Source organism: Nuphar pumila, chromosome 7, assembly GCF_984573655.1.
Source record: "Nuphar pumila chromosome 7, dmNupPumi1.hap1.1, whole genome shotgun sequence".
In the NCBI taxonomy this organism is placed as follows: domain Eukaryota; kingdom Viridiplantae; phylum Streptophyta; class Magnoliopsida; order Nymphaeales; family Nymphaeaceae; genus Nuphar; species Nuphar pumila.
The window spans coordinates 131,338,605-131,351,760 of record NC_143255.1 but is presented as its reverse complement, the minus strand read 5'-3'; the positions used below and the strand labels follow the sequence as shown (position 1 = coordinate 131,351,760).

General features: G+C 37.4%; 1 protein-coding gene across 1 annotated transcript in view; it reads right to left on the bottom strand.

The window, feature by feature from the left end:
• The window catches only part of LOC149833571 (putative glycosyltransferase At3g07620), a 28,677-nt gene extending 15,959 nt beyond the window's left edge, over positions 1-12,718 (bottom strand). The window contains exon 1 of the mRNA XM_090012905.1: positions 11,726-12,718. Coding sequence (XP_089869031.1) covers positions 11,726-12,714 — 989 coding nt within the window. The 5' untranslated portion in view covers positions 12,715-12,718. The remainder of the gene's footprint in view (positions 1-11,725) is intronic.
• Positions 12,719-13,156: the final 438 nt, after the last annotated feature.

Here is a 13,156-nt window from a genome sequence, read left to right as displayed (position 1 = left end):
TTCCCGAAGTTTAGAACCTTTTCACAACTTCTAATCACTGTCATAGCATTAAACCCCATTCTTAGTAATACACACACCCTCAAACATTGAGTCCTAACTTTCCTTTGTCACAAGTTATGTTCCTTGATCACCATATACTAAACATGAATATCCATCATAGGTATCTATCTGTTAAATATAACTCAGCTGCTCTGTTAATAAAAGTATCACATACTCCCACTTGTTCTAACTAAATTGTCCCAACTAGATGTCTTTTCACAAAAACATAACAAATCAGCTATCCTGAAATTTGTGTTAAACCATTTTTAGCAGACAATCGTCCAATATAGATTGCAGTTAGGCTGAAAAAATGCATCGATATGGTGTAAAAGAAACAAGACAATTCATGCACAGAGAGACAATATACCATTGACAACGCGAGTGGAAGTCAAGCATGATCAGAAACCACTAGTCTTAAATATAACATTGCATGCAGTGTGAAATAATATACAGTTTTAACGTATTCTTTATAATGTGAGATATATTGTATGGATCACTCAGTATGGGATACGTAGGACTGTTCAAGCAAGATATAGTCCATCAATGAAAGTAGGTTTACTACTGTTTCCCTTTCATAATACATTTTTTTTTTCAAAAGAAAAATCTAAAATCTAGAGCAACCTACGAAATTTTGGCTTATAAAACAAAATGAAATCTGATACAGCATATACAGATTTTAGTTAATCTGAAATCCGACGCAGGCAACAAGAACCCAGGTTTATTCAAGAAGTTAAAGAAATTAAAGGAATCTATGTTAGGTGGTCCATATTGAATGGAAATCATCAGCCGATAGATTCAAGACACCCTGCTTCACATATTATTTAGAATCCAACGCAATAGGTTAAAAGAAATCAATCTAACCAACATCATATATGATCAAGAACCATTACGCTTAAGAGAAAAACAAAACAATTCTGAAACCCATCGGATTAAAAACATATACGATCAAGAAAATCAATGTTTTCCAGAGAATGAATCAAATCAGGAAAGAAATGACCCCCACCCCGTTCTGATTTCCAGATTTAGGGCTTATCAAGAAAACCCCCAAATCGATTTGATTTGGGGATTTATGGTTTAGCAAGAAAACCCCCAAATCGATTTGATTTGGGGATTTATAGTTTAGGGTTAGGCACGAAAGCATCTTCCCTTCCCAAGGCTATCATTACCCTTACCGGTAACCCCAAGACACAGCGTTGGATTTTTCGACAACCAAGAACAGATTGACAATCTCGTACATGCGATAATAATCGGGGTTTCCCTGGACCGACCCAACCCCAACTCGATTCAGTCCACACCCAACAAAATCAGTGACAGAAAACCTACCTTTTCTTTTCCGGCGACGAACGAAGAAAGACGAGGCTGACGACCAAGCTCAGGTACCTCCCCCCCAACACTGTGCTTCTTGCTGCCGACCTTGAAATCGTCAAGAGAAGAGGGATGAGAGGATAGAGACGAGAGAAGGAATTTGAGAGGCGAGAAACACGAGGGCACAACCTCCTCTACGTCCCCCCCCCCCCTTTTATCGTGGCGATTCCCCATCTCCGATGGACCGGGAGAGTCGGTTACCTCCTGTAACCCCTCCCCTCCCCCGATTTGTCATTTCCGCCTCTTGAGTAAGAATCGTGCCCTAAGCACGATTCTGAAACTCAAGTTTTAATAAAGCTCAAAACGGGTCCGGGTCCGAACCCGATAACCCACAGTACCGGATCTACTCTAAAAGTGGATCCGGGACTATAATAGGTTATGAACCCATTCGAACCGACAGACCCTCCCTGACGTGGGTTCGAAATGACACCACTTGGGCAAATCCTTAAGTGGATCTATTTGGGTCCATGGTGAATTCGACCCGACCCATATAGTTCGTACCTTATTGCCTACTGCATTTGGATCCAATGAAGGGATCCAAGACCCAAATCTCCCTATTTTTCGTAGTTATTACAGGATTAGTAAGAATAATCATAGCATCCTTGCTACACCTTCTTCTCAAAATGATTATGAAGGGGTTAATGTTGTGTCAAGACCCGGGAATAATATGAAGGCCTATAAACCTCCTCATTTCAAAAATCAAAGTCAAGGAGGTCAAGGAGAAAATGATCGATATGGCAAAAGAGACTATAGCAAATTAACTTGCCACTTTTGTAAAGAACCCGGGCATATCAAACCCATTTGCCCCAAATGAAAGAAAATATTTGCCGCAGCTATGGCATCCCAACCAGAGGAATGACCTTCTTCATCAAATGAGCCTCTTTCCCTTCAACAAATTGTGGATGCTCTATAACCTCTTCTCAAAGGAGGCATTTCCGGAGCCGCTATGTCATCCTCCTCATCTCTCGGTAAGACATCGTGGCTCCTAGATTTCGATGCATCATTTCACATGACTCCAAGTGCTTGTTCTCTTTCCAATTTTTCTAAAAATTCTCTTCCATCTTTTGTCTTAACGGCGGATGGAACACCTCTTGAAATTAAAGGAATGGGTAATTTTAAAAAACAATACTTCTTTATTCCAAAAATTCGTCTTATACCAAAACTAAACTTAAATTTACTTTCGGTTTCTCAACTCTCGGAATATGGTTGTGATATAAAATTCTCTTCTAATAAATGTTAGATACAGGATCGCCAGTCCGGGAAGTTGATTGGGGAAGGCTCTAGGAGAGGAGACCTCTACTATGTTGATTTTCTCCAAATTTCCAAGAACCAATTTTGTAACGTTGCTCAAAACAAATATATTCATGTATGGCATAAGAGATTGGGGCATCCCAACATTGTTAAAATCTCTTATTTGCCTTTTATTAAGCATCTTTGTAATAAAAATTTTGTATAAAGCTTACCTTTTACTTAAAGATCCATGTTTACAACAAAATCTTTTGAAATTGTTCACTCTGATGTATGGGGTCCGGCTCCGGTGATATTTAAAGGAGGTTTCTCATACTATGTTATCTTTGTGGACGATTACACTAGATTTAGTTTGATATATTTTCTTAAACATAAATATGAAGTTTTTTCAATTTTTAAAACATTTCATATGATGATTTTAAATCAATTCAATGGAAGTTTAAAAATTCTTAGAACCGACTCAGGTGGCGAATATCTTTCCAATGAATTCAAAAGTTATCTTGAAAGTCATGGTATTCTCCATCAAAAATCTTGTCCCAAAACCCCACAACAAAATGGGTTGGCTGAACGAAAACATAGGCATATCATTGAAACAACTAGAACCTTGCTCATTTCACAGAATATTCTGAAAAGACTTTGGGTTGAGGCAGCCCTTACATCGGTCTATCTCATAAATAGACTCCCATCAAAAATTTTGAACAAGGTTTCCCCATTTGAAAGATTGTGCGAAAAAGAACCTGATTATAGCAGGTTAAGGGTTTTCAGATGTAAATGTTTTGTCCTTACTGATAAAAATGACACTCTCTCACAAGGCCATTCCTTGTGCCTTTCTTAGTTATTCTGAAACTCAAAAGGGTTTTTGATGTTATGATATTAAAAATGATAAACTATATGTTTCCAGAAATATAAGCTTTTTGGAAAGTCTCAGTGGTTTCGAAAAATTTGAATCTAATGACGAGAATGTAGACTATTCTTTTCCGTTTGATCTGTTAACTGAAGGTGATGAAACTAGTGATGATGAGTCGAATCAGAATGACTTAAGTGAGTCAAATTAGAATGACTCAAGCGATAATGAAACCAGTCCTGTGTCCTCTTCATTCCATAAGCATATCAATGAGGAACCACATAGAGATCCCATAACCTACACTCATAGAGATAGAAATACTTTCAGAAGTGCCCTCGAAAGATATGATGATGCTAGTGGGACTACTCCACAAAGTGAGGAAAACCTTCGTAGGACCGAAAGACATAGAAAAATCCCTTCTAGGTTCATCTCATATGAGTCTTTTTCACCTAAACATAGAGTTTGTCTAAGCGCCATTCATTCTTACATAAAACCTAGAAACTTCGAGGAAGCACGAAAATGTCATAAATGGATAGTCGCAATGGATAATGAACTCGAAGCTCTAAGAAGAGCCAAGACATGGGAATTTCAAGACCTTCCTAAAGGTAAGAAAGAAATAGGGTGTAGATGGGTGTTTAAGGTTAAGACTAAGAGTGATGGGTCCCTCGAAAGATACAAGGCCCGCTTAGTTGCAAAAGAATATAGTCAAGAATATGGAATTGATTATGAAGAAACCTTTGCCCCGATAGCTCGAATGGTCACCGTCAGATGTCTTATAACCGTTGTCTCGATCAACAAGTGGAACATCTATCAAATGGATGTTAAAAATGCATTTCTAAACGAAGATCTAAATGAAGTGTATATGGATGCTCCTCCTGGAATGGAGTCTCCTAAAGGAAAAATGTTTCGCCTTTGAAAAACACTTTATGGTTTGAAACAAGCCCCCAAGGCTTGGTATGATAGGTTTAACTCCGTGATGTTAGAAAATGGTTTTTCATCCTGTTTTACTGATACTGCTTTGTTTGTTAGAAAATCCAATGCAGGGATTGTTATTTTACTTCTTTATATGGATGACATGCTTATGACCGAAAGCGATTCTAAAGAGATTAAAAGCATAAAAACAATTTTAAAGGATAGGTTTGAAATGTCTGACTTTGGATTTCTAACTTATTTTTTGGGTATTGAAGTAGCATACTCTCATAGAGGGTATTTTTTGTGTCAAACTAAGCTTGCATCTGAGATTATTGATAGGTCAGGTATTACAGATGATAAGGTTTGTGAAACTCCTGCTATAGTAGAAGCTAAAATGAAGATTAATGATAGTGTTCTTCTCTCCGATCCTACTCCCTATAGACAACTTGTAAGATCGTTGATGTACCTGAGTATTATCAGACTAGATATCTCACATGCAGTTCATACGGCAAGTCAGTTTCAGCATGCACCAACTTCTGTTCACATGAGTGTAGTCTTACGAGTCGTAAGATACCTAAAGTGTACTCTAAATAAGAGAGTTTTTCTGTCATCTTCTTCTGATTTAAAATTAATTGCTTATACTGACTCTGATTGGGGAGGTGACCCAAATAACCATCACTCCACCACTGGTTTTTGTGTATTCTTAGGTGATTCACTGATCTCGTGGAGATGTAAGAAACAAAAAAAATTTCTCTATCTTCAACTGAAGTTGAATATCGTGCCATGACAACTACTACTATAGAAATTGTATGGATTCATCAGCTACTAGAAGACATGGGAATCACATTAGAAGGACCCACTAAGCTATGTTGTGACAACAAGAGTGCAATTATATTGCCAAAAATCATACCTTCCACGAGCGGACTAAGCACATTGAAATGGACTGTCACTATGTTCGTGAAGCCTACCTGAAAGGAGTCATTGATCTTCCATATGTCACTTCAGAATATCAGTTGGCAGATTTCTTCACCAAAGCATTGTGTGCTCCACGATTCAACTTTCTCCTTGACAAACTTTCGGTCATCTTGCCCTAAGTTTGAGGGGGAGTGTTAAATTATGTAATCAAATCATGTTATCTAATATATATTTTATATATATAAGGTAATACATATACATATATATAATATATGTATATGTATCTACCTATTATATATATAAAATATATATATTTATTTCACCTTAGCCGTAGGGGTATACTCATCATTTTACACATATTCTTTTTGGAATATGTATGTATTTTTTCCACTTTTTTTTTCTTCTTTTCTTTTTCTTTCTTTCTCTTTTTTTATTCCTTCTTTTTTCCTTTTGGCACATGGAGGGGCCCACCCAACATGATCGTTGGGACCCCTCCAACGGTTATAATTATAACCGTTGGAGGGGTCCCAACGATCATATTGGGAGCCCCTCCATGGCTTCCCTTTGTGTATAAATAGGGGTATTCCCCCTTGTGTTTCTCCATGGCTTTGAGTCAAAGCCCAAGTGCTCAATAAAGTGATTCCAATATTTTTTATGTCGTTGTGCATTTGTGAGATTTTATGAGTTGTGCTTTTGTGCACAAGTGTTCTTATTGTGCATGTGTGTCGAGTTTATTATTAAGAATATTAAGGTCTTGATCTTAGTATCTTGTTGGAGATACTTTTACAATTTTGACCGTTGTTTATCTTATAAACAGAATGTTATCCTCATCTTTACAAAATATTTCATCAGTTGATTTTTTTTTTAAACTCACTCCTGATTATTTCAAATTAAGAGTACTTGGTTGTAAATGTTTTGTTTTAACCAATAAGAATGACAAATTTTCTCTTAGAGCTATTTCTTGTGCATTTTTTTGTTACGTTGACAACCAAAAGGGATATAGGTGCTATGATTCTAAGACTAAAAATTTATATATTTTAAGAAATGTGACTTTTTTGGAGAAGGAAAATCTCTTTGATAAGGATCAATCTAAGGAAGTAACTGAGTATTATTTTTTGCTTGATCTTGTTTCAAAACAAAATGATGATTGTGATTGTGAGTATGATCGTGAGAACGTTAATGAATCAAGAGATATTGAACCTCTTAAAGAACTATGATGATCAAACTTGTATACAATATTCTAGACGGGGGAACCAAAACCCTAAATGTGCACTTGAAAAAATGTGTATCCTATGATTCTTCAAAATACCAAGCAAGCATAGCTTTGATTCATTCTTATGTAGAACCTTTATCTTATGCTAAGGCCAAAGAAAATTCTGAATGGGTTAAAGCCATGAGAGTAGAATTAGAAGCATTGGAAACAACTTAAACTTGGACTATTCAAAACGTTCCACAAGGAAAGAAACCCCTAGGTTGTAGGTGCATATATAAGATAAAAACCAAGAGTAATGGAACTCTTGAGAGATACAAAGCTAGACTAGTTGCCAAAAGATATTCGCAAGAGTATGGCATAGATTATGAAGAAACTTTTGCTTTTGTTGCCCATATGACCACAGTTAGAACCCTCATTGTAATTGCTTCACTTAAAAACAAGTTCATATAACAAATCGACATTAAAAATGCTTTCCTCAATGGAAATCTTATGGAATAAGTGTACATGAAGGTACCCCAAGTATGAGCATTCCTCAAGGAAAGACTCTTCGCTTACAGACATTATATGGTTTAAAAAAAGCTCTCAAAGCTTGGTATGATAGATTTAGCAAAGTTATGCTCGATATTGGTTTTAGATCTTGTTTGACTGGCATTGCTTTGTTTGTTAAGGATTCTGATACAGGTAGTGTCATTTTGCTCCTCTATGTTTATGATATGATCATAACTGAAGGCGACAAACAAGAAGTTCAAAATATTAAAAAATTCTTAAAACTAATTTTGAAATGACCGATTTGGGTTTTTTAAGACATTTTCTAGGTATAGAGGTTGCTTATTTTCCTAGAGGGTATCTATTATCTCGATCTAAGTTTACTTCTGATATTATTCTCAGGTCTGGTACCACTGATGAGAAGAGAGTTGATACTCCAAAAATGACAAATCTCAAAATGAAAATTGATGATGGGGAGCCTCTTGATGATCTAACACCTTATCGGTAGCTTATTGGAGCCTTTTTTTATTTGTCAATTACTAGACCTGATATAGCACACGTTGTACACTCAGCTAGTCAGTTTCAGTAAGCTCTCATATCTGTTCACATGGGGGTTGTTTTGAATCTCATTAGATATCTTAAAAACTCTATTTATAGAAGCTTGTTTATGTCTTCTTCATCTGCATTAGACTTGCATATATTGATACAGATTGTGGAGGTGATCCCAACAATAGGCACTCAAAAATGGGTTTTTGTGTTTTCTTAGGTGAATCTCTAATCTCATGGCGGTGCAAAAAGCAACAAAATGTTATTATTTCTTAGACAAGAGCTAAATATTGGGTCATGGTCACTACTATAATGGAGGTGGTATGGCTGAGAAGATTGTTGGCTGATATGAGGAATCCAAATTCAAGGATCTTTAAAGATGTATTATGACAATAAAAGTGATATCTACATTGCTTGTAATCACACATTTCATGAAAGGACCAAGCACATCGAGATAGATTGCTATTACGTACAAGAGAAATATCTTCAAGGCGTTATTGATCTGCCATATGTCACATCAGAGTATCAATTGGCAGATTTCTTCACCAAGCCCCTCACTGCTCCTAGATTTCACTTCTTAGCAAACTTTCAGTTATTTTACAATAAGTTTGAAGGAGAGTGTTAAAATTGTATATAAATATAATGTCTATACATACAATATATTATATATGTATACATACTTATGTATGTATACGTGTTTGTATATGTATATGCGTATGTGTATACATATATATTATATATGTACATATTTATTGTAAATATTTTTCTTTTTTTCCTTTTTATTTTATTTTATTTTTGTCATTTGACTAGTCAACACAAGGTTGACTAGCCGTTGGAGCTAGTCCAATGGCCAACTACTCTTTTTGCTCTCTCTCTCTCTCTCTACTTCTAGCATTTTTGGGTTATTAATAAATTAATATTTTTTATGTTTGTGACCCTTCTTTGTGTATTCCCTTTGAGGGATTTGTGAGTGTGTCCATAGTGACCAATTTTTGTGCTTATCCACTTTGTTTCTTGGTGGACTTTAGTTTATGATAGAAGACTTTTTTGGTTCTTTACAGCTGAACACTTCTATGGGGTTGGAATTTCGAAAAAAAACACCTAAAACCCACTATCATGTTTCATTTAGCACTGTGCCCATTTTGTAGGTTTCCATTATATATATATATATACACACACATTATTGGTGTATTATGTATATATATATATATTGTTGTAAAATGTATTTTTTGTTTTTTTTTCTTATTTGTGCTCTTGTGCTTGTTTGACCATCTTTGACTAGTTATTGAGACTAGTCTAACGGCTAGTAGTTGCCCTTCTTTTATATATAAAGGGGATCTCCCCCTATTGTATTTCATGCATGTTTTGTGTATTGTGATCATTAATAAAATATTGTTTTCAAGTGTTGTAAGTGCTCTCTTTGGTGCCCTTAGTGGCCTATATGTGTGAGCCCTTAGTGACCTTTGTGAGAGCCTTTTGAAAGATTTTGGTATCTTTTTGTAGTTTCAGAGATTCTGTAGAGAAGAGGAAGAGGAGAATAGGGCTGGATAGAATTCTAAAATCATGTTTTCCCAATATGGGAACGTGAGGGTCTACTTTCTATTATATATGAACTTTCCTTTTTGTAATGTTATAACATTACTCCATTAATACAAAAGGTAATACACAGCAAATAGGGGTAATAAAGGAAACATAAATAATACTAAAGGCACATGTGAATAAACATAACGCCCCAAGTTGAATGTGTTGGATATGGATCTAGATTCGATCCAGATTACATCCCAATAGCCTCCCTCAAGTTGTATATGGTCTTTACCATGGACAACTTGTTCTTGAGATACCAAAATCTGTGTTGTAAGGCTTTTTGTGAACAAATCAGCTATTTGATTATCCGTTTTCACAAACTTTGCTTTCAATTCTCCATCTTCAATTTTTTGTCCGATGAAGTGTTGGTCAATCTCAATATGCTTGGTCCTACTAAAGATATTCTGCTTCAGTACTTGATCTAGCAACAACCCGTTGTTTCCGATTACTTATGTGCAGCTTGGTATGGAGACAGGTTTACAATCTTTCATACTAGTTTTAGCAAGCATATTCATAGTATATTTGTGTTGTGTCATAGCAAGGTCACCATTTTGAAACCGATCTACTTTCACCCCCAAGAAATATTTCAACTTCATAAGATCCTTCATTTGAAGCTTCATGGCTAGGACAATCTTGATCTCTTTAATATGCTCTTTTGAATTCCCTATCATAATGATATCATCAATATAAATAAGCAATAATATCATCTTTATTTTCTTCTTGTAGATGAAAAGAGTGATCAAGAAGAAATCGATGAAAGCCATGATTCTGGATTTCTAAAAAAAAAACTCTTGAACCAAGACCTCAAAGCTTGCTTCAAACCATATATTGCCTTCTTCAGTCTGCAAACATAAGTCATCGGGCCTGCAATATGGTACCCTGTAGGTTGTTTCATATAAACTTCTTCTTTTAGGCTACCATATAGAAACACATTTTTCACATCCAATTGATTTAAAGACCAACTATAGTCAACGATAAGGGATAAAATCAATCTTATGGTAAACATTTTGACAACAAGGTTAAACGTCTCATCATAATCCAAATCATACTCCTAGGTGAAGCCTTTTGCCACAAGTATAGCTTTGTACCTCTCTATTGAGCCATCGGGTTTATACTTTATCTTATAGACCAATTTTGAACCAACTACATTTTTCTCATTAGGCCTGGGTACAACTTCCCATGTTTGACACTCATGAACGGCCTTCATTTTTTCGTTCATAGCTTTCACCCATCTCCGATTTTTGGTAGCTTGATTTTACAATCTAGGCTCATCATGCTTAGTTATCGTAGTTAAGAACAATTGATGGTCTATAGAGAAGCGATCATAACTTACCCATCTCTCTATTGGGTGTCAGATTCTTCCTGATCTTCTTGGCTCAATAATGTTTTCTCCTACACGTGGAATCTCTTGGGTTGCCGATCTTGTTCCTGCATCTTTAGATCTTCTACTGTACACTGCACCTTTTTTGTACCTGTGAAATTCATGTAAGAGTTGATCAACTACATTTTGTTGTATGCTGCCTCATTCAACACTCTCTATACATGGTTGCTCCCCTTCCATACTTATTTCAGGTGACTTCTTGTTACCCTTTTGTAAGGGCTCTCCATAATCAGGGTACGAGAATAATTTTGCACTAAGCAATGGCTGATATGACTATTTGGACAGCTTCTTGATTCTTATCATTGGCAGTTGATAAGTGGGCAGCAAACTGGTTTGACAACCTCCGAGTTTCGGTTCGGGCATGGCCTACTTGACGGGCCAGTGACCCACTTCTCAGTTGAAAGAAAACGAACATCTGGTAAAGGAACAAAGGGTTGGTTGCCTTCTGTACCCTTACTAGGTCAGGTTCACGCCTGGCCTAGCAAACCCCACGGCTTAGCTGGTCATCGAGTGGGAAATGGGCCTGGCCTACGTTCGAACAGCATAAAGACCCACGACTAAACTTGGCACAGCAGCTTAAGCAGCCAGGCTCTATCAGTCCAAGTCCTACAAGGCCTCGCGGGGTTTGGGCCAGCCCAACGGGATGTCCATCCACAGAGTTTCTTTTACAATATAAAGTATAAACATCACAGGTGAACAAAACTTAAATGTCGTGCAGGGCTTCATTAGGAATATTTGCCATAAAACATGGTCAATTACTGCTTTAAATCATTAAAATAAGTATATAATCTTTCTTCGGGAGAGACACTCAGCAATAATAAGATGATCCTTGTAGTATCAGGCTCTCGGCTCAAGTTTCTGCTCGTATCTATATCTTCTTATCCTTTTTTTTTCTTTTTTCTTTTTTTTTTCCGGTTAAACTCGTAGCACCGACCCTTTTACTGAATAGTTCTTGCGATAGATAATAGGGAAAGATGGGAAAAAACAGTGAAATCGCAGAAACACGGAGGAATAAAGAAGGGAAATCGTTATCCCTAGCCTAGGAGTATAGCAAATAGAAGATACTATCCTGGATGGAATAGTAGGAGTAGCCGTAGTTTGGTTAAATCTCTTGAAGACCCCAATGTTCTTATGGATGGATGGAAATAAAAAGCAAAAGGCCTCTTGGAAGGCATATAATATATAATAGTACCTGGCATGGGGCGGGTTCAGTCGTTGCTCCGGCAGACGAGGCCAAACTTGCGGCAGCCCCACATCCTTATGGGACACGTACAACCTCTGGAAGTAACTGGAAGAGCAAGCCACCTGTATGGCATTGTTGTGCAGCTGGGCGTGCTTGGAGGCAGCAAAGCGACCGACGGAGTGACAGCAGACGTAGAAATGGTCTGCTCCCCCTGACGCATTCCAGAACCCCGATTCCTGGGCGATCCTGTTCGTGTAATTAGCAACAAAACCTGCGATCGAGGTCTCAGAGCGTAGCCGTGGATCGTTTCTCATAGCGTTGATGGAGAATGGCAAGAAGAAGAGATGTGCATCCTCAGGCCTGGACGTGAGGAAGGAACTGCGAAGAAGGTTGATCTTGAACATGTGCTCACTAAAATAGTTTCCCAATTTGGGACCCAAGGGTTTCCAATGAGGAAGAAATATATTGGCAAAGGGGGCAGAGTCCTCAAAAGCATCGGGGTACACAAAGATCCTAAGATCCCTCAACATCTCCCGGAACCTTGCCTGGAAAAGATCCCAATCATAGTAGGGGCCTGCGTTCGACGAGCTCCACCTGCCGCAGGAAAATCTAGTCTGCGAGGTCGAGTTAGGAAAAGGCAACTGAGGAAGAGGAGGAGGAGGGATGTGTCGTTCGTGTGGCTGCCGTTGGTGGTCAACATCATTGTGTTCATCACCTACTGCTTGTGATTCGATAAACATTGTCTCGGTTGGACTGCCAACTCTTTGAAAGGCAGTCTCACGATGACCTGAAGCTGCGGAGAACGATGACACAAGCCACGACAAAGCCGTTACAGCCAGCAATAGAAGCAACAGGATGACCACCACAGCAAAACGCGTGCTTCTTCTTCTTCTTCGGCGTGTTGTTGTTCTTGTTGGTGGTGATGTTGTTAAACCATTAGGCTGTAGGTCCATGCCCATGTTTGTCTCTCCGCAGTAGTGCGCTCTCCCATCCACCATCTTGTATATCTGCTAGTGGAACAGAGAAGACGGAAGAGCAAGGTTGTTACAAGCATTGAAGAACAAGTATCACAACCATTAGCAACATAAGATAAGAAAAACAAATAAACTATGCAATAGAATAGAAAATAAACAATTGAATATTTTACCATCAATAACCTACAAAAACGTGTGGCTTTTAATATAAAAAAACAAAAGAAGGCACATGCAGATAACACATGAAAAACTTTTCCATCTTAAAAGCACGCTTTTAATTAAAAACATCTAGCTTGGATTAGAAGTAAATAAGAACAAAAATAACACAGCATCATGTTATATATATATACAAAGAGAGAGAGGTTAGGTTAGTTTATTTTTAACATTTCAGTTCATGTTAAACTAGTTGATTAGTCTTATAGAATCATTGGGAGAGGTCCAACGGCTATACGCAGCTCCCAAATGT